This window comes from Miniopterus schreibersii (genome assembly GCF_964146895.1).
Source record: "Miniopterus schreibersii genome assembly, chromosome: 1".
Taxonomy (NCBI): Eukaryota; Metazoa; Chordata; class Mammalia; order Chiroptera; family Miniopteridae; genus Miniopterus; species Miniopterus schreibersii.
Window position 1 is genome coordinate 109,630,484 of NC_138101.1, and position 21,344 is coordinate 109,651,827.

A 21,344-nucleotide genomic window follows, 5' to 3' on the forward strand; every position below is an offset into this window, starting at 1 on the left:
ATAAAATATATTTTATTTAATTATGTTATAATTTACTTAATAACCTCTCTCAATTTACACAGGGAATAACATGTTGAGAATTTTTTTCCATATAATATACAAATTGCAAATATATGTTATTTTTAAGTGAGAGAAGATGGCAATGGAGTAGGTGGATCTTTCTAGAACCTCTTCACAGAAGCAAACTGGAAATAAAACTAAATTGGGAAATGTTCACCCTTAATTACCAACAAAATACTAAGTGAAGAAGAAACTTTTAAACAAGAAAGGACAAAAAACACCTCAAGACTGGTAGGAAGGGCGAGGTTGTGAAAGGACCTAACTCTATTTCAATGGACAGTAAGTTGAGGTTGTGGAGAGATATCTTGGCTGCTGGGGATTCCATCTGAGAAGAGTGAGGCCTGTACCCTAGGCTGGACTTCTTATCTCAGAGCACCAGAGCTGGGAATAGCATACCACACAGCATCCAGCAGTGAAAGGTGGTATTCTATCCACCAGGGAGAGATAGAGCATGCCAGGGACAAATCCACTTTTTTTAAAGGGCTAGAATACAGGATTTTCATTCTCAGCCAGTTGCCATGGGCTTTAGTGGATTGAGGGAAGGCAGTGTGAACTGGACTCACCTGAGAATCTGAGGTAGCATGCATTAGGAAGAGAAGTGGGTGAGCAGCTACCAGAATCCCTGTGCTTGGTCATCTCCCCACAATACCACAGCAGCTACTTTCCCTGAGAGGTGAAAGGCCATTCTAGCAGCAGCAGCATGGGAAAAAGCAATTACCCTACCCCCTGGGATACAGCTCTCTCTACTTTCTGGAATCTTGCTCACTCCACTATCTGGAAACCTGCTCACCCCACCTTTCATCTTGCTCCCTGCTGAGGAGGCAAGACAGAGGTCATGTCTGTGGGTTTGGGCAGGCTCACAAGGCATCGTGACTGCCTTTGGGGCAGGACCATTCCCCTTAATTTCCCAGGAACCTGACTGGCGCTTCCTCTTCAAGGGAGAGCTGGTAGACACTCCTTCCTTCTGGCAGACCATACTAGCCTACCTGTGAGGGGCTCTGCCTTGCAGAAGTCAGAAAAATATCCTGGGACAGACTCAGACATGTGATTCAAAGATGGGGGAACATATCCACCATCTTTTCTGAAGTCTGAATAGTACCTCTCCTTCATAGGAAATCCAAGAGGTACCATTCTCCAGATTCTGACAAAAGATCTTTCAGAAATATCCATTTCAGTGACTAAGTTTAATGGCTGGCTGACACACAGAGGCAGGCAAAGGTGAAAACTGCAATGCCTTGATACACTTGCTGACACACCCATGGCCCCTGGCTGCTAAATAGACAGCCATGGAGTGCAGCTTGGCCCTTCCCATGCATAGCAAAAACCAGCAGAGGTAGCCACAAACTGTGGGTAACTTAAAACTTCAAACAAGTTGCTGAGAGCCAGATATTACCAGCTTCTGACACTGACCAGCACCAAAGTACCTCCCAGAAGGCCTAGGAGCAGCATATAAAACAGTCAGCCTCAGACAATATGAAGAGGAAACAAAAGGATATCCAAGTAGACACTAAATTCTGCCAAGAAAACCCCCATTTTATTCTTTTTCATTATTTTCTTTAATTTTTAGGCTGTATTGCTTTTTATTATTTTTCTCTTTCATATCTATTATTTTTCTGTTTCCTTTTTTTACTCTACTTTTCAATTTATTTTCTTATTCTTAACTTATTTTGTTCTTCTTTGCCGGGGCCAGCCGGCAGGCGAACGAGGACCTGATTGAGGGGGTGAGGATTAGAAAAGAAAGACTCATAGAAAAGGATGGGATCGGGAGGGCTACAGCCAAGGCAGAGCTGAGCTGAGCTGAGCCGGGCTGCGCCCCGAGTTTATTGATTACAAGCTTTTTATAGTGCACCCAGACCACCATACCCAAAACAGTGACCTTTTACCCAGTTCCTGCTCTGCACAAACATTCTTGTTTGTCTAGACACTCTGTCTCCAAGTCAAGGTCTTTGTGCAGGGTTTCTACTCCCTAAAGCAAAGGACACTATGTAATCTTAACTAAGCTACAGGAGGCAGAGGTGCTAGCTCTGCCGACCCACCCTGCGGGTCAACGTGCCAGAGATTTCTCTCTAAGGCGACGCTAGGGTCGGCGAGCCCCTGGAGAGACTCCAGGGCAGCACCCTACCAGGCAGAGGTGCTAGCTCTGCCGACCCACCCTGCGGGTCAACGTGCCAGAGATTTCTCTCTAAGGCGACGCTAGGGTCGGCGAGCCCCTGGAGAGACTCCAGGGCAGCACCCTGCCAGGGAGACTATTCAGGAGGGGCAGCCAGCCGGCTCCCCACATCTCCCCCTTTCTTTTCTAAACTAAAGACTTAGGCTCTAAAGCTTTTGGGCGGGTATGCAGGTGGAGAGTATGTAGTCCTATTTTTAGGACTTTAATATCTCTCATGAGTGTTTTCAGTATGCAGGGTGTTATTAAAAAACCAAGGACAACGAGAGTAGCCAATCCGGCCACTCCGAGAATTCCATGTTTCCAATCTGTTGCTGAGAGGAAATGTCCCCTCATTCCATTAACCCAAGATTGCGCCATTTCTGCAAGTGAGGTGTCTATCTTAGGCGCTTCCCTCTACAGTTCATTCAATGTGGTTGCTTTGTATGATTGGTGAGATCAGGTTCACAGATAGGCACCCCCTCTGGGGGATTCGTGGCGCTTCCCACAGCGATCTTACTGGGATACCATAAGTCCACATACCAATGTGTCCAATCTGAAGCCGACAAAGTCCAAGGCTGTTGACGGCCATCAAGAGAAAAGACTCCGCTGAGTACCGGCAGTAAGGACTCAGACTTAGTAATGCCAATTTTAAAGCAGCCCGCTACCCCATCATTTTTTGAAAAGCAGATGGGCTGATTCTTGGCGTGTCCATGATAAGTAAAGTTCGAAGCCTTCACTGGCTGAATATGAATATTAGAGTGTCCTCCCACTGCCCAGGTGTCATTGGTGTAAATTACCACCTCCTCATGCTGCCAGGTTACAGGTTGCAGCAATGGAGGACTGGGCAGGTAGGCCCAGTGAACCGCCGCAGAGGCTCCAGGGGCGGCCGCGACCAGGGCTATCATAGCCAGAAACAATCGTTCAGGAGTGACCTCCATTCTCTGGTTCTGCACCATCCTCCTCGCCTGGTCGGTCGGTCGCGCGAGGGTCTCCGTCACTGAGTTCTGGGGCGCTGGGTTCCGTCGAGGCGGGGCTCGGCCGTGCATGGAGAGGTTTCTCATCCGGTCCACGAGTGTTCTGGGACGCGTGTCGTACCAGCCTCTCCGGGAGCCACCTCGGCGCTTCGGCATCCTGTGGAAAAACACACACATGCCCTCGGCCCCAGATTAATACCGGATCTGGCCCATGCCAAGCCCCATCAAGCGGATCCTTCCATCTCACCAAGGCTTGGTGTTTAGATGAACTCGGCTGCCAAAGCCTTTGGGCTGCAGAGTGGCCTTCAGCATCCAAAATTAAAAAATTAAGAATAAAAAGAGCATGATTTAACTGATTCTGTGGGGTTGGGGGGTACAGCTCCCCCTTTTTTATTTTAATTAATTGATTTTTGAGGGTGCTGTGCGTACGCTCGACTATGCCTTGGTCCTGTGGGTTGTAAGGGATTCCAGTCTTGCTCTGAATTCCTAGTTGGGCGCAAAAATTCTGAAAACGCTGGTTAGTGTAACCAGGGCCATTATCAGTTTTTATTATTTTAGGTTGTCCTATAATGGCCATGCAGCGTAAGCAGTGAGCAATAACTTGAGTATTGGACTCACCCGGCAAGGCCGAGGCTATTATAAAGTCTGAATACGTGTCCACTGTAACATGAATAAATTTTTGCCTACCAAAGCTAGGGATATGGGTGACATCCATTTGCCACAGATGGTTGGGCAGCAGCCCTCGGGGGTTGACTCCATAATGAGGAATAGTAGTAAGAGCAGGACATGTGGGGCAGTCTTTTACTATTTGACGAGCTGCCTCTCTGGTGATTTTGAACTGGAGTCGGAGAGTATGCGCATTTTGGTGGTGCAGGGCATGGGATGCCTGGGCGGCGGGCACTCCGACGAGGTAAAGTCGGGTGGCTTCATCTGCCCGTCTATTGCCATCAGCTAAAGGCCCAGGTAAATTAGTGTGGGTGCGGATGTGCCCAAAATAACAAGAGTGACTGCGATTTAGAATGGCTGTTTGTATGGCCAGAAATAATTGCTGCACAGTGGAGTTAGTGGTGCCAATAAAGGGCACAGTTTCAATACATGAGAGCCCTCGGACTACATAGTGACTGTCAGATATGATGTTTATAGGCTTGTGTGCAAAGTCAATAAGCACTCGACATACAGCAGCTAATTCAACCTCTTGGACTGAAGAATAGGGGGTGGCCCATCTGACAACTCGTTGCTCATGCACATAGGCGGCGGTGCCCGATGAAGAGCCATCAGTAAATACCGTGTCAGCATCAGGCAAAGGCTGGTCCGTCACTATCTTAGGAAAGATAACAGAATGCCTGAGAAAAAACTGTAAAAGTTTATTTGGAGGGTAATGATTGTCCACCTGTCCTGGGAATTCAGCTAGAGCAATGCCCCAAGGTGTGCATTTCTGGAATAACCAGTTTATCTGGGCCTGAGAATAAGGCACTAAGATGGCCGCAGGCTCTCGTCCGAAATATCGGCAAGATTCTTCTCGAGCCTGTTGGATAAGAATTGCCACATGCTCGTAATAAGGGGTTAACACTCGAGCAGGTGAAGATGGGAGATGCACCCAGCGGAGTGGGCGGTCCTGCCATAGGACGGCCGTGGGGGAGTGGGTGGTGGCCAGGATGCAGGCATACCAAGGCTTGCTATAATCACAAAAAGTCGCCTGCTGTGATTTTATGGCTGTCTCGACCCTTTGTAGGGCCGCCCGTCCCGCCTGTGTAAGTTGTCTTGGCGAAGACGGGCTTGAGTCACCCTTGAGAATGTCAAACAGGGGTTTTAACTCTCCAGTAGTTAAGCCTAAATAAGGTCTGATCCAATTAATGTCTCCAAGCAGCTTTTGAAAGTCATTTAGAGTACGGAGGTCGTCCACTCTGAGGGACACCTTCTGACAAGAAAATAGGTCAGGCTGAAGATGAAACCCCAAGTAAGCAAATGGTGGGTGGCGCTGCACCTTCTCTGGGGCAATAATCAACCCCTGCTTACTCAAGTCCTGTTCAAGGTCTGCAAAAGCCCTAAGTAAAATTCCTTCTTGACTAGCTGCAATTAATATATCATCCATATAGTGACATAAATAGACAGTGGGATAGATTCGCCGGACTCGGGACAGAGCTGCGGCTACAAATTTTTGACACAAGGTGGGGCTATTTGCCATCCCCTGCGGCAGCACTCTCCACTGGTATCGTTGCATGGGTTCTTTGAAATTTGCTGATGGGACACTAAAAGCAAATTTCTTGCAATCTTGTGGATGAAGGGGAATAGTATAAAAACAGTCTTTCAGGTCAATAATTATTTTGAAAGTGCCTCGGGGGATGGCCGCAGGAGTGGGCAGTCCTGGCTGAAGAGCGCCCATAAGTTCCATAGTCTCATTAACTTTTCTTAAATTCTGGAGCAATCTCCACTTTCCAGATTTCTTTTTAATAACAAATATGGGGGAATTCCAGGGGGAGTTAGAAGGCTCTATGTGGCCCTGCCGGAGCTGGTCCTGCACCAGGTCCTTAGCGGCAGCTATTTTTTCCTCAGACAGGGGCCATTGATCTACCCACACAGGCTGATCTGATTTCCAAGTTACCTTATCAGCGTGGGTAACAGGAATATCAAAGGCCCCACCTAAAAATACCCTAGGCCTGTGCGACTAGGGCGTGGCTGGGGCTGCAAAGGTTCCGTAATTCCATCTCCAGCCTTTTCTGTGCTAGGGCAAACAGGGCACGCTCTCGGGGGTCTAGTATTTTAACCCCTGCCTGTCCAGCGTGCGGCAAGGCAGTCCTCGCTGCAGCAACACCAAAACCCGTCCCAGGGTAATTAGAGGGGTCATCTGTACCTCCTCTCATCCCGCCAGAGCCTGGACCCTGTAAGAGATCTCTCATCTGTTGTAACATTCCCTGCATCTTGCTCTGTACCTCCTCCGCGGTGGCTGCGGAGGGGGTAGGGCCAGACCTTTTTGTGCACTCTTCAGAAAGAAAAGCAAACTCCCCATATCTCTCTCTCTCATACTCTGCAGCGGCTTCTTCAAGATCTCCCTCTTCCTTTGGGGTTAATCTATCAGGCCGGCTATTGCCCACAAGGGGCCCCGGCTCAAGCGGGGGAGCGGTGGCCACATCCTCAGAGTGTGGATCTTTCCCAGAGTCGGCACGGACCTCTAGGGGAGGATTCATGCGGGTGCCTTCATGGCGTGGGTCAAGGCTGTCCCTAACCAAATTCCAAAGAGAAAAAGTTTCTACTGGCATCTTTTGGGGTCCATGGGCCTGAAAATATCCCTGCAAGCGTTCTCTTACCTTATTCCAAGTTTCTAAATTCACCGTGCCCTCCTCAGGGAACCAGGGGCACACTTCCTCCACAAACTGCAAAAATGTACGCAGTTGTGAGGTACTAACCTTGGCGCCCCTAGAACGGAGCATTGTTTTTAAGACTTGTGCGAACAGCATTCTACTATTCTCCTGTCCCATAATTTCCTTACTCCCGATGTACTAACCGCCCTCTCCGCTACCGTGGTTGCACTTACCCAGTAGCAATGCGCGCTCCCCGAGCGGTGTCCTCTACCGTTGTCCCAGGTTTTCAGGTCCCTGTTCGGGCGCCACTTGCCGGGGCCAGCCGGCAGGCGAACGAGGACCTGATTGAGGGGGTGAGGATTAGAAAAGAAAGACTCATAGAAAAGGATGGGATCGGGAGGGCTACAGCCAAGGCAGAGCTGAGCTGAGCTGAGCCGGGCTGCGCCCCGAGTTTATTGATTACAAGCTTTTTATAGTGCACCCAGACCACCATACCCAAAACAGTGACCTTTTACCCAGTTCCTGCTCTGCACAAACATTCTTGTTTGTCTAGACACTCTGTCTCCAAGTCAAGGTCTTTGTGCAGGGTTTCTACTCCCTAAAGCAAAGGACACTATGTAATCTTAACTAAGCTACAGGAGGCAGAGGTGCTAGCTCTGCCGACCCACCCTGCGGGTCAACGTGCCAGAGATTTCTCTCTAAGGCGACGCTAGGGTCGGCGAGCCCCTGGAGAGACTCCAGGGCAGCACCCTACCAGGCAGAGGTGCTAGCTCTGCCGACCCACCCTGCGGGTCAACGTGCCAGAGATTTCTCTCTAAGGCGACGCTAGGGTCGGCGAGCCCCTGGAGAGACTCCAGGGCAGCACCCTGCCAGGGAGACTATTCAGGAGGGGCAGCCAGCCGGCTCCCCACACTTCTTTATCTTATTTCCTTTTCTTGATTATTTTTTCTTCTTTTCTTGTATTTTTTATCATTTTTCCTATACTTTATTCTTATTTTTCTCTCTCTGATTTCCTTCAGATTCTTTCTTTCCCATTTTTTTCTTCTTGTATACTATTTTTCTATTATTCTTGTTCTCTTTTCTTTTTCCAAATTCATTCTTTTGTGTGGTTGTTTTTGTTGTTGCTGTTGGGTTCTTCTGTAAATTTTGGTTTTGTTTCTTGTTTTATTCTGTCAGCACCTGTACAAAAGCCCAGACAATGTGGTCACAGTTGAACCTCACAGTCAGCCAGCTTGAGGGGAGATCCCACCCATAAACAGCACAACAACAATCAACACCCAATTTTAACAGGAGAGCCACAAAACCCACACAAGGGACATTCCTAGAACATCCAGCTCAGGAGATCAAGGAGACTACACAACTGGGTCCCACAGGACACTTACTACATAAGGCCACTCCACAAAGAGTGGGAGTCACAGCATTTCTATCTAATACATAGAAACAAATGCAAATATACAGCTAAAATGGGGTGACAAAGAAACAACTCCCAAATGAAGAAATGGAGGAATCTCCAAAAAAAATAACTAAATAAAATGGAGCAAGCAATTTATTAGAAATAGATTTTGAAGTAATTGTTATAAAGATACTCAAGTAAATTATTGAGAACTACAAGGAACTTAATTTGTACCACAGAAAAAACTTAGTGGGAACTACATCAGTAGGCAAAAGGACATAAAAACATGAATAAGAACCAGCTAGGAATAAAGATTGCCATATCTAACATCAAGAATATAGTGAAAGGAGTTAAAGTAGGCTAGATAAAGCAGAAAATTAAATTGGTGACTTGGAAGACAAGGGAGATAAAAACACACAATCAGAACAACAAAAAGGAAAATGATTTTTTTAAAAAAACAAGGATAGCTTAAGGGAACTTTAGGACAACATGTAAAAAAATAATATCTGCATCATAGGGGTACAAGAAGGAGAAGAAAGTGATCAAGGGATAGAGAAAGTGAAGAAATAATGAGAGAAAACTTCCCTAACCAGGTGAAGAAAAAAATAAATTCAAGAAGCACAGATAGTTCCAATCAAGATGAACCCCAAAGTGACCAAGACACATCATAATTAAAATGGCAAAGGTTAAAAGAAAAAGAAGTCTTAAAGGCAGAAAGAGAAAAACAGTTAGTTACCTACAACAGAGTTAGCATACAGCTGTCAGCTGATTTTTTTCAACAGAAACCCTTCATTCTAGAAGGGATTACAGTGAAGTATTCAAAGTAAAGAAAAGTAGGGACCAGAAACTAAGACTTCTCTATTCAGCAAAGCTATTATTTAAAATTGGAGGTGAAATAAAGAGTTTCTCAGACCAAAAAAAAAGCTAAAGCAGTTCATTACAACCAAACCAGCACTGCAAGAGGCAGTAGAAAGAGGAACATAGGTATAAAGAAAAAAATGGCAATAAATAAGTGCTTATCAATAATATTATTAAATGTAAGTGGGTTAAATGCTCCAATCAAAGACATAGGGTAGATGAATAGATAAGAAAACATGCTGTCATTTATATGCTGTCTACAAGAGACCCACTTAAGAACAAAAGATTCACACAGACTGAAAGTGAAGGGATTGGAAAACATATCTCGTGCAAATGGAAAAGAAAACCAGCTGGGATAGCAATATTCATATCTGACAAAACAGACTTCAAAACAGAGGCTTAGAGACAAAGAAAGTCACTACAAAATACTAAAGGAATAAATCCAACAAGAATACATAACACTTGTAAACATATATGCACCCAATATAGGAATACACACACACACACACTTGGAAGACTTTGAGGGAGAAATCAACCACAATACAGTTATAGCAGGTGACTTTAATACCTCAGTATCATCACTGGATAGATCTTCCAGACAAAAAAATCAACAAGGAAACAGCAACTTTGAACAACACACTGGATCAGATAGATAAAATTGATATTTACAGAACATTTCAACCCAAAGCAGCAGATAAACATTTTTTACAAGTACATATTGAACATTCTCAAAAATAGAACACATGCTAGAATACAAAATGTCATAAAAATTCAAGATTTAAATTATGCCAAGCATCTTCCTGGATCACAATAACATGAAAACAAAAAATCAACTACAATATGAAACTCAAAAACACTCAAATGAAGGCTAAATAGCATGCTATTAAGCAATAAATGGTTTACTAAGGAGATTAAAGAAGAAATAAATTGTTACTTGGAAATAAATGAAAATGAACACACAGCAAATCAAAATCTATTGGAAACAGTGAAAATAGTCCTGATGCGGAAGTTCATAACATTACAGATCTACCTTAAAAAGCAAGAAAAATCTCAGATAAATAATCTAATTCTACACCTAAAAGAACTAGAAAAAAGAACAAGTAAATCCCATTGTAAGCAGAAGATGGGAATAATAAAGATTAGAGTGGAAATAAATGACAGAGTCTAAGAAAGCAATATAAAAGATCAATGAAACTAAGAGCTTGCTCTTTGAAAAGATACAGAAGATTGATGAACCTTTAGCCAGAGTCAACAAGAAACCAGAAGACCAAAGTAAATATAAGCAGAAATGAAAGAGGGAAAGTAACAACTAACATTACAGAAATGCAAAAGGAACCATCCTCAAAATGAATGGGGAACACATATGATAAGAGGTTAATTTCTAATATATGTAAAGAACTCATATAGTTCAAACAATGAAAAACAAATAACCCAATTAAAAAATGGGCACAGGACCTGAATAGTCACGTCTCCAAAGAGGACATACAGGTGGCCATTAGACATATGAAAAAATGCTCAACGTCACTAATCATCAGAGAGATACAAATTAAAACCACAATGTGCTATCACCCCACACCTGGCTGAATGGCTACCATCAATAAATTAAGAAACAACAAGTGCTGGCCAGGATGTGGAGAAAAGGGAACACTGTTACGTTTCTGATAGAAATGCAGATTGGTGTAGCCACTATGGAAAACAGTATGGAATTTACTGAAAAAATTAAAAATGAAACTACTGTTTGACTCAGCGATCCTATTTCTATGAATATATTCCAAGAAACCCAAACACCAATCAGAAAGAATATATGCACCTTTATGTTCATTACAGTGCTATTTACAATAGCTAAGATCTGTAAATAGCCCAAGCACCCATCAGAAGATAAGTAGATAAAAAAGATGTGGTACATTTACACCAAGGAATACTATTCAGGAGGTGGGGCAGGGGCTAGGAGGAGGAAGGTAAAGAGGGGTGGAATGAGGGACACCTGTAATACTGTCAAAACTTTTTTAAAAAATTCACTCCTAAATTTTAATTTAATAAACAACAACATACTAACTTCTTTTTCTAAAATAAATTAAAAAATAAACATGATTTCCATTTGAAACTGTAGGCAATTTTATATTGATATGAGACCCATATGTATGATATAATTTACTGAATTTGTAAAAAACAAACATCTAGAATCACTATGTTTAAAGATGTTTAAAGATGATAATTTCTTTCTTTTCTTTTTCAATTCTCACCCAAGGATATTTTTTTCCATTGATTTTTAGGGAGAATAGAAAGGAGTGAAAGAGGAGGATATGGGGAGAGAGAGAAATGATGTGAGACAGGCACATCAATTGGTGTGTCTTGAACGCACCCTGATTGGGGCCAAGGGAATCAAACTTGCAACCCAGGTACATGCCTTTGACTGGGAATCAAACCTGTGTCACTTTAGTACACAGGCCAATGCTCTAACTGATATTGTAATAACCTGGTTATTATTTAACAGGAAATGAGTAAAAAGGGAGACCAAAAAATATAGGCATGCTATTTACACAGCTTTGTAAAAAAGCTGCATTAACATGCTCCAAGTCTATTCCCTGCTGATTGATGGGGGAACAGAGTGATATCACAGTTTAGATGTATGGCCAGTAAGGTCTCAGTGACCTGAGAGGCTAATTGCCCATCATTCACACCTAGAAACAGATAATTGGCCAGGATGGGTTACACCAATGCAAGTGCTCAAAATCTAAATATATATGGTTCTAGACAAAGATAATTGGGCCCTTCCCATCTTTCCCTTCCTCTTGATCTTGGCTCCAGGGTGCCTGCCTCTCTTGGGACTGCTGCTGCAGGGACTGCACTCTTCTGCATACATGGTGCATGGGCCATGTTGGATTCCACACATGGACTTTAATGTGGCCTAAATTGTAAACCACACATGATTATAACATAGAAAGGAAACTCTGGATGCTGGCCCTCCTTCTAACACTTCTGAACTCCTAGCGGCCCACCTTCCAGGATTGGCTTAAGGGGCAGAGGGCTTTGAAACTTGAGAAATGTAACTTTACACAAAGCCTTCTTTCATGTTCCATCCTCCTGTGGGGGTTTCTGAAAAATGCTTCTTTCAGTGGCACCCCAAGAGCCTCATTCCCACTTGTGTCTGGGAAATCTGGCCCTTTAATTTCTCTGGCATCATAACCACTGAGGCACACCAGCCAGAGTGATAATTTCATTTTTTATATAAATAATCAGCTTAGAAATTTTTATTTTCTACTTGAGAACATTTCATATTCTTAGTGAGGATTTCAAATACTATTTTGAAAGTTAATCCTCAACCATAGAATTTAGAAAAAATGACTGATGTCATATTAACAAAGATTAATAGATTTGAGTTACAGCTACTTAAATCAATTTTCTAAAGAAATTATTTCTCTTAAAAATTATATGCATTAAAATTTGTGTAGAAAATAACTGGTAAGCATAAAAGACAATTTGGGAATTAAAAACCATTTGAAAATATTCTGAGTCTCTGAAAATAAAATTTGAATATTCTTTGAGAAAAAAGTTAAAAGAATGGAAAGAACAGAAGTAGAGACCTGAGAGGCCAAAGAAAAAAGAAAACATGGGAAAAACAATAACACAAGCATGATTTATTTCATAAAATAATTTAGGTAAGATTATTTTATTTGGAGAATAACTGACTCGAAAGATCAGAACAGTGTTTGTAACACAGCATGTGATTAATAACTATTTGTTGAATGAATTTAAATGTAAAAAATGAAAGAAAGTAATAATACATCATAAGTTCCAATGGAATTTTGGCTCTCAAACTTAATTCATTCCAAAAGGCTGTTCAAGAAATGATTTGTTCAAATCTGAATCATTTTTTTACCCATTAGAAATAATGTAAATGAATCCATTCCAGACCCCTAAGTGATTCCCTGTTTTAACCTTTTTTATATACATGTCTAATTTACTGTTTAATATAGAAACAAACATTCCTTTTCTTAAAATTCTTCTAGCCTTAAAAGAATCACTTTTAGCATGCATTCTAAGGGTACAGCATCGAAATGCTGTCACAGGTTAACTGCTTTTATCCAAATCACTAATAGTTTTCCTACTTCTTCAATTGTCTGTGAGCACTTTTACACCCTTAGCAACATCAGCACACTTGGTCTCTTTATGTTTTAAAATTCTGTTAATAATCCATTTCACTAGCAATGAAAGCAAAAAAAAACCAAACAAACAAACAAACAAACAAAAAACACATGAAAACAGTCACATCAGGGACCTAGCTGGTTTTGCTCAGTGGTTAGTGAGTTAGCCTGAGGCCTGAAGGGACCCAGGTCTGATTCTGGTCAGAGCACATACCTCGGTTGCAGTTCCATCCCTAGTGCCAGTTGGGACACATGCAGAAGGCAACCAATCTCTCTCACATTAAGGTTTTGCTCTCTCTGTCTCTCCCCTTCCTTCCCACTCTCTCTAAAAAATATCAGCACAAAAGGATTGTCAGGTCAAGAAAGGAAAGTTTGTTCCAAAATGGAGATTTTTTTTTCCTGTGAAAAACTTGGTTGAGAACTGAATTGTTCAAGATGGGAATAGTTTGAGAACTGAGGTTTGACTCTATCTGAATTCAGCAGAAAATCAGCTAGAAGGAAAATAGACGTCTCTAGGTGTCATAAGATCTATAGTATGTCCATATATGAAGCAAAATCATGTAGTTTTTCACTTTACCTACAGCAAAAATACTGATACTTGTTATTGAACCTTGCTTGTAATGAATACTGTGGCCTGGTATCCACAATTGATTTACTTTGATTAACAGCAAGGTCCAATATACCATTTTAAGTAATCTGTATTTGCCTACATGTATAAAAAGAGAATCAATGAAGATTTTTTAAAGTAAAAGGCCACATAATTAGATTTATAAGTTAAAATAGTATTTAGGAGCCTGGGTTGAAGGAAGAAGAGAATGGAAACAGGAAAACCAGTCAAAAGCTATTGACATCACCAGTCAAGAGATGATGGAAGCCCAGAATTAGGAGACTATAAGGGGACAGCAAAGAGAAATTGTTTTTGAAAGACATTTTGATTAAAATAAAGAGGATTTGGTAACTGATTTATAGAGATCAAGAAAAAAAAGAGTGAAGGATGGCTTTATGTTTCAGGAAAGAAAAGTGAATCAGTTTGCTTTTGCTGAGTAACAAAGCACACCAAAACTATACGACATAAAACAACAATAATTTATTATTGCTCATTAATATCTTGGGAAACTGGACACTTACGCTGAACTGGGCTAAATATGGCTGATGTTGACTGAGCTTGCTCATGTGTATGCTGTCAGTTGCTGGGTCAGCTAGGGGCTGGCTGATAATATACTACAGCCCAAGCTGAAATGGCTAATCTCTGCTCCACAGAGTCTGTTATCCTTCAGCAAGCTAGACAAAGCTTTTTCACATGACAGTTAAGAGAAACATGAAAGAACTATAAGTCTTAGCTTCAGAACTGGCACAGAATCACATTCTATTAGTCAAAGCAAGTCACAAGGACACAAAACAAACAAAAAGAAAGTCAAAAGGTTGGAAATAAATAGATTATAGTTTTTGTTGAAAAGAGCTGCAAATTCATATTACCCAGGGTTTCTGACTTAGAGAGGAGAAAAATTGAAACCATTTTTATAAAAATGTATAATTTTTTTTGTTAATTCTCAGCTGAGGATATAGTTTTCATTGATTTTTAAAGAGAGTGGAAGGAAGGGGGGAGAGAGGACTGAACCTAACCTGTGTGGATGTAAAAGGGCCACATACTAAACTTGATAAGCTCAGGGGAGGCCTGCATGGCAGCCTTGCAAACTCAGAGACTGAAAAGTAACCACAAAAGATGGTCTGAAATTAAAATTTTTTAACTAAAAGCAATCTATAGTGGGTAGCCATGATCTAAAGCAGTATTTTTTCCCTAAAAAAGTTAATTTTCACCTTAACTAAGCCAATCTGTTGTCTTTTTGTATCTGAGATAACATACCTGATTAACATGCCTTTGCAAAACAAAGTAATTTCCCCCTTTTTCTGGACCACTCAAAGCAGAGAGCTGAGCCTACAAACCCCTTTGTTATCATTGTATCATGTTAATTGTTGACTGTTAACTATCTTGCACCCACTTAAGTAAAATGAAGTGTGGGTCTATAATTTGACTTTTTATCCAATCCCAGGGATTTCTCTGCTTTGCTTTCTCCTGCCTCCATAATCTAACACCAGTGGATTTCCAGTAACCCACTTACTCTCCTCCGTTGATTGTAATGTGTAAGACAAAGTGCAAAATTGCCATTCTCTGGAGCATTATCTCAATCAGTTGAGATCCTGCTTCCAAGCATGTTGAGAGTTTGGCTCAAATAAATTCACATATATTCTTCACAGGTTTGAATGTTTCTTATGTTAACAACCTAAACATCTGGAAATATTCAGTGAGAAATGAAATTCAGGAAAGGAATTGTGACTTGCACAGTATTATATAACTACTTTGAGACACCTATACCTAGAACACAGAGCTCAATCTGAAATCTAGTATTCTTTTTACCAATCTATTTATTTAGAAGACACTCCAAGAGAACCAAATGATCAACTGTTATTAATTCACTTGATTCATTATTTCTTGATTTTTCTCTCTCCTCTCCTTTCCTCTTTTCTCTCTCTCTTTTCTCTGTCTCTTCTTTGTTTCTTTCTAATATTTACTAAATACCTTATATGTGCTACATACCATAGACAAGGATTTGGAATTTACCTTATTTTAAATTGATTAGTTCAAATTAGATTGCAATGAAATTTGAAAGAACACTAACTACCCCATCCCCACTTAGAAATATAAATGAATTAATTCATTCATCTGTTTTGAGCTACAAATTGGTGATAATACAGTCAAGCAACCTGTTTATCCTTTAGCAAGAAAATAAAAACCACAGAAGAGACAGAATATAAGTAATTGAAAACTCCCTCATGTAACTTAATTAAACATTCAGCTCCTGAAGCAGGAATTTGAATCATATGTGGCTGCTAATTAGAGTAGGTGAAGCCTGTTTTATCTGGCTAATAAAATTAGCGAGAGTTCTGTTGTTCACCGCTATTACAATAGTTTTAACATAGATGTGATTAATATCTCAAATAAAATGGGTTTTTAGAAATATTATGTTTCTTTGAAATTTTTCATAGAGAAGATCATTTTGTTCAATAAAAACAAAATAAAAACAAGGTAATTAAATTGGAAAATTTCTTTTCAAACATGTGTAATGTTTAAGAAATGAAACCCAAAACAACCCTGGCTAAGAAATTAATTCATTTAAGACAGGTATATATTAAAGTCTCAATCTTGAGTTACATGAGTGATGAAGACGGAATTTCAGAATCCCTTCTGTGGAATATTGTTGTCTAAGGAGAATCATCTATAAAGAGAATAAAATATTGGCTCTCTTACCAGTATTAAAAATCTATGCCCTCAAAGATGGTGATGTAGATAAACACTGCTTATCACCTCCCATGACCACATCAAAATTACAACTAAATTAAAGAACAACCAACCAGAAGAACCATCTTAACAACAAAAGTTCTATAACTAAGGATATATAAAAGAAACCAAGTCAAGACTGGTAGGAGGGGCAGAAATGTGGAAATATGCTGATCTCGAACCCACATATGGCAGTTGAGAATCAAGAGAAACATCTTTGCTAAGAGATCCCTTCTAAGGAGGGAGGGGAACCAACTCCACATCAGGTTTCCCAACCCAGGATTTCAATGCTGGGAAGAGTAGTCCCAAAAAAATCTGGCTGTCAAGGTCAGCAGAGTTTCCATCCTGGTGAGCTAGAAAGAAACCTAGGTGTCCCCTTAAAGGGCTTGCACACAGACTAAACTGCTCCCAGGCACTCACCCTGAGGTCCAGCAAATGAACAACAGTTCAAAAAGCACTACGGACATACTGGAGAAACTGAATTCTGTGGCTTCAGGCTGAGGGCTGGAAGGGCAATACCATTGTTCCTGTGTTGAGACTTCTCCTCTTACAGCCTGCAGATGAGGTGGCAGGCAAATACAAATCTACATCAGCCTAGTGAACACTGTTTGCCACACCCTGGTAATTCCCTGATACCCAGCCCTACCCAGTTCATATACCACCAAAGCCATTTTCAACAGCAGGCAATGGGACTTTGCCCATGCCGCAGACTTTTCTAAAAGCTCTTTGAAGTCTAAATTCCTGCAGGAAGTAGTTGACCTTACAACATTTTGTGCCTCTTGCTGAGTAGTCCCAGGCCTGGAATTGGTGCCAAATCTGAATCCCCAGTAGCCTGATGACCACCACTTACAGCACCTACTGACTACTAGAGACCCTGTACCATCTAACTTGTGCACCTCCTGAGTTATATTCCATGGCTTTTCCTGACAGGCAGCCAGCATTGGCCTGTGCCACAGATAATCCTAAAAATACTCAAAGTTCCACAGGCCCCAGGAAGGCAGTAGCTGGCCTCAATGAGCCCTGTGTTTCTTGCTGAGTGGTCTCAGGGTAGTCACTGTTAGAAGCCAGCTTTGGTTCACAGCATGATCCTCCTGTGTGCCTCTGGATTCAGCACAGGCATCTACCAACTGTGGATCACTATTTAGCTTCTAACAAATGGCTCTGGGATGAAAAACACAGCATCTGATCTTGATCTGTAACAGAACATCCCCCAAAACATACCCAGTGGCCAGCTTTAGGCCACAACAGAGCATGAGGTCCACAAATGGAACACACAAAGGGCAAATTCAGCAGGCACCATAGCTCTTCTGAGTAAAGCCCCTTTACAGAAGCTCAGAGTTGTAGTCCTGACCATTCCTCACAGCAAGTCAGCCTGAGGATCAATACCACTTACGGATGAACCAACACTAATCAAGGCTCAACTACAATAGGAGGACACACACAAATCACATGAGTGATAAATCTAGAACACTAGGCTCAGGTAAATAGGGAGACTGAATCCCCGGGCTCCACAGGGCAACTACTATATAAGGTTACCCTGCCAAGACTGGGAGATATAGAAGATCTACCCAATGCATAGAGACAAACACAGGCAGGTAGCCAAAATGAGGGGACAGAGAAATATGCTCCAAATGAAAGAACAGAAGGAAAAAACAGAAAAAAGTACTACACAAAATGGAGGGAGACAATCTATCAGATAAGGAATTGAAAACAATGGTTATAAGGAAGTTCCTTGAATTTAGGGAAAAATAGATAGACTCGGTGAGAACTTCAGCAATGAGATAGTAAATGTTTAAAAAAAAAAAAGACATAGAAACCATACCAATGAACCAGTTAGAAAAAAAGAATACCATAAATGCAAAGAAAAATATATACTGGAAGGATTCAACAACAGGTAAGATTAAGGAGAGGATTGAATTAGCAGTTTAGATGACAAGGTAACAGAAAACTCCCAACTGGACAGTAAAAAGAAAAAAAAAAAATGAGGATAGTTTAATGGACATCAAGGGCAACATCAAGCTTATCAATATTTGTGTCATAGGGATACCAGGAGGAAAAGAGAGAGGGATTGAAACCCCATTTGAAAAATAATGACTGAAAGCTTTCCTAACCCGGTGAAGAAAATAGACATACTAAAAGCACAGAGGCTAAAAAGCACAGAGAGTCCCAAAAAAATCTAATATAAAGAGGCCCACACCAAGACACAGCATAATTTAAAAGCCAAAGATTAAAAATAAAGAATCTTAACCAGCAAGAAAAAAGTAGTTAGAGGTATAAGAGTGTTCCCATAAGATTGTCAGCTGACTTCTAAACAGAAACTTTGGAGGCCAACAGGGATATGCATGAAATATTCAATGTGATATAAAGTAAGAACCTACAACCAAGATTACTCTACCTAGCAAGACTGTCATTTAGAATCAAAAGAGACATACAGAACTTTCCAGACAAGAACAAAGTAAAGGAGTTCATCACCACCAAACCAGTATTGCAAGAAATATTAAAGGGGATTTTTTAAGAGGAAAATGAAAAAGCATAAATATGAGTAATAAAATGAAAATAACTCCATACTTATCAATAATCACTTTACATATTAAAGGATTAAATGTTCAAATTTAAGGAAAGATGTTGGCTAAGTGGATAATAAAACAAGACCCATAAATAGACCCGTTTCAGATCAAAAGATGCACACAAAATGAAAATAAGGGGCTGAAAAAGATATACTTGATGAAATTTTTTTTAAAATGCTGGATTAACAACAGTCATATCAAACAAAATGGACTTTAAAACAAAGTCTATAACAAGAGACAAAGAAAGAAAATTTATAATGATAAATGGGTTAATCCAACACGATGATATAACCTTTGTAAACATTTACTTACTTGATGTACAACCTAAATACATAAAGCAAATATAAATGGGATTAAAAGGAGAAATAAAAAGAAACACAGTTATAATAGAGAATTTTAATATTCCATTGCTATCAATAAAATGATCTTGCTGAGAGAAAAGCAACAAGAAAACAGCGACCTTAAATGACAGATTAGATCATGGATTTAATAGATATTTTTGAGAATTTTAACACAGTGGCAGAAAATATATATTTCTTAAGTGCACATGGACAGTGGTGGGTGGGGGGAGATTAACTAAAGAATTTACATGCATATATGCATAACCCATGGGCACAGACAATATTGGGGTGAAGGTCTGGTGTAGGGAGTGGGTGCTGGTTGCAAAAGGTCAATAGGCAAAAAAGGTTACAGCTGTAATATTTTCAACAATAAATATACATTTAAGAAAAAAAAGTGAACATAGATGTTCCAGGATAGACCACATGTCAGACCACAAAACAAGTCTCAATTAATTTAAGAACATTGAATTCATAGTAAGCACCTCCTCCAATCATAATGGTATGAAACAAGAAATCAGTTACAAGAAGAAAACTGAAAAACATATGGAGATTAAATAGCATGCTGTTAAACAATGAATGAGAAAACAATGATATCAAGAAAGAAATCAAAACATAACTTGAGACAAATAAAAATATAAACAAACCACCCAAAAATGTAGAGGATATATCTAAAGCAGTTCTAAGAGGGAAATTCATAGCATTACAAGCCTGCCACATGATATAAAAAAATCTCAAATAAACAATCTAACTGTACACCTAAAGAAACTAGAAAAAACAAAAACAAATGAAGGACATTGTTAGTAGGAGAAAGGAAATAATAAAGACAAGAGAGGATTGAAAAATTAGAGTATAAAAAAAAAAGTAAAAGAAAAACTCAGTGTAACCAAGAGCTGGTTTTTTGAAACAGGATAGATAAATCTTTGACCAGACTCATCAAGAAAATAAGAGAGTAAACACAAGTAAATCAGAATTGGGAAAAAAAAGTGACACCACAGAAATACAAAGGATTATAACAAAATACTTCAAACAATTATAGACCAACAGATTGGACAATATGGAAAGAGTGGATAAATTCCTAGAAATATACAATCTTCAAATGCTGAGTCAAGAAGAAAAACAAAATCTAAACAGATCAAAAACTACTAACAAAACCAAGTCAGTAATAAGAAAATTGCCAACAGTATTCCGGACTGGATGGCTTAACTGGTTGATGTAACCAAACATTCAAAGAACTAACAGCTATCCTTTCTAAAAAATATATAATTTATCTTTATTGTTGAAGGTATTACATATCTTACAGATGTCCCATCTTTTCCCCGTTAATCCAATCCACCCCACATCCCTCCCCCCCCCCAGGCCTTCTACACACCAATATCTGTGCCCATAGGTTATGCATATAGGCATATAAGTTCTTTGATTAATCTCTCCCCAAACACTGCCCCACCCCCACCTTCCCTCTGAGATCCCTTGGTTGGTTCCATGCTTCTATGTAGCGGATTCTATTTTGTTTATCAGTTTATTTTCTACATTATATTCCACATATGTGTGAGGTCATGCGGTACTTGTCTTTCTCTGACTGGCTTATTTTGCATAATATAATAGTGTCCAATACTATCCATGCTGTCCCAAAGGGTACGAGATACTTCTTTTTTACAACTGCATAGTATTCCATGGTCTAAATATACCGTTTTTTTATCCACTCATCTACTTACTGACGAGCACTTGGTCTGTTTCCAAATCTTAGCTAATGTAAATTGCACTGCTGTGAACATAGGGGTGCATAAGTTTTTTCTGATGGGTATTTCAAGTTTCTTATGATATATTCATAGAACTGGGATCACTAAGCCAAATGGGAGTTCAATTTTTAATTTTTTTGAGGAAACTCCACACTGTTTTCCTTAGTGGGTGCACCAATCTGCATCCTCACCAGCAGTGTACTAGGGTTCCCTTTTCTCCATATCCTCACAAACACTTCTTCTTCATTGATTTGTTGATGGTAGCCATTCTGACAGTTGTGAAGTGATACCTCATTGTGGTTTTAATTTGATTCTCTCTGAGGATTAGTAATTTTGAGCATTTTTAAAACTGTCTCTTAGTCATCTGCTTGTCCTCTTTAAAAAAGTGTCTGTTTAGGTCCTTCACCCATTTTTTAATTGGATTATTTGTTTTCCTTTTATTAAGTTGTGTGAGTTCCTTATATATTGTGGATATTAACCCTTCA

At 40.3% G+C, this 21,344-nt stretch overlaps 1 protein-coding gene across 2 annotated transcripts; it reads right to left on the bottom strand.

The window, feature by feature from the left end:
* Positions 1-1,817: 1,817 nt before the first annotated feature.
* Positions 1,818-6,930, bottom strand: LOC308560907 (uncharacterized protein). 2 transcript variants are annotated; one of them, XM_081145290.1, is made up of 3 exons: positions 6,716-6,930; positions 4,361-4,526; positions 1,818-3,340 (listed from the first exon to the last, which is right to left on the bottom strand). In XM_081145290.1, exon 3 carries the CDS (start codon positions 3,337-3,339, stop codon positions 2,635-2,637), a length of 705 nt encoding a protein of 234 aa, XP_081001416.1. In that variant the 5' UTR covers position 3,340; positions 4,361-4,526; positions 6,716-6,930; the 3' UTR covers positions 1,818-2,634. The 2 variants fall into 2 exon arrangements, with proteins under 2 accessions (XP_081001416.1, XP_081001415.1); XM_081145289.1 differs by having other exon boundaries at positions 4,376-4,526; positions 6,716-6,929.
* Between the last annotated feature and the right edge of the window lie 14,414 nt (positions 6,931-21,344).

Coding starts and splice junctions, on each gene's coding strand:
- LOC308560907 (XM_081145289.1), bottom strand. CDS start 4,479: ATGCTGACACGGTATTTACTGATGGCTCTTCATCGGGCACCGCCGCCT. Junction 3,341..4,375: donor CCTATTCTTCAGTCCAAGAG/GTTGAATTAGCT, acceptor GTTTTTCCACAG/GATGCCGAAGCGCCGAGGTG.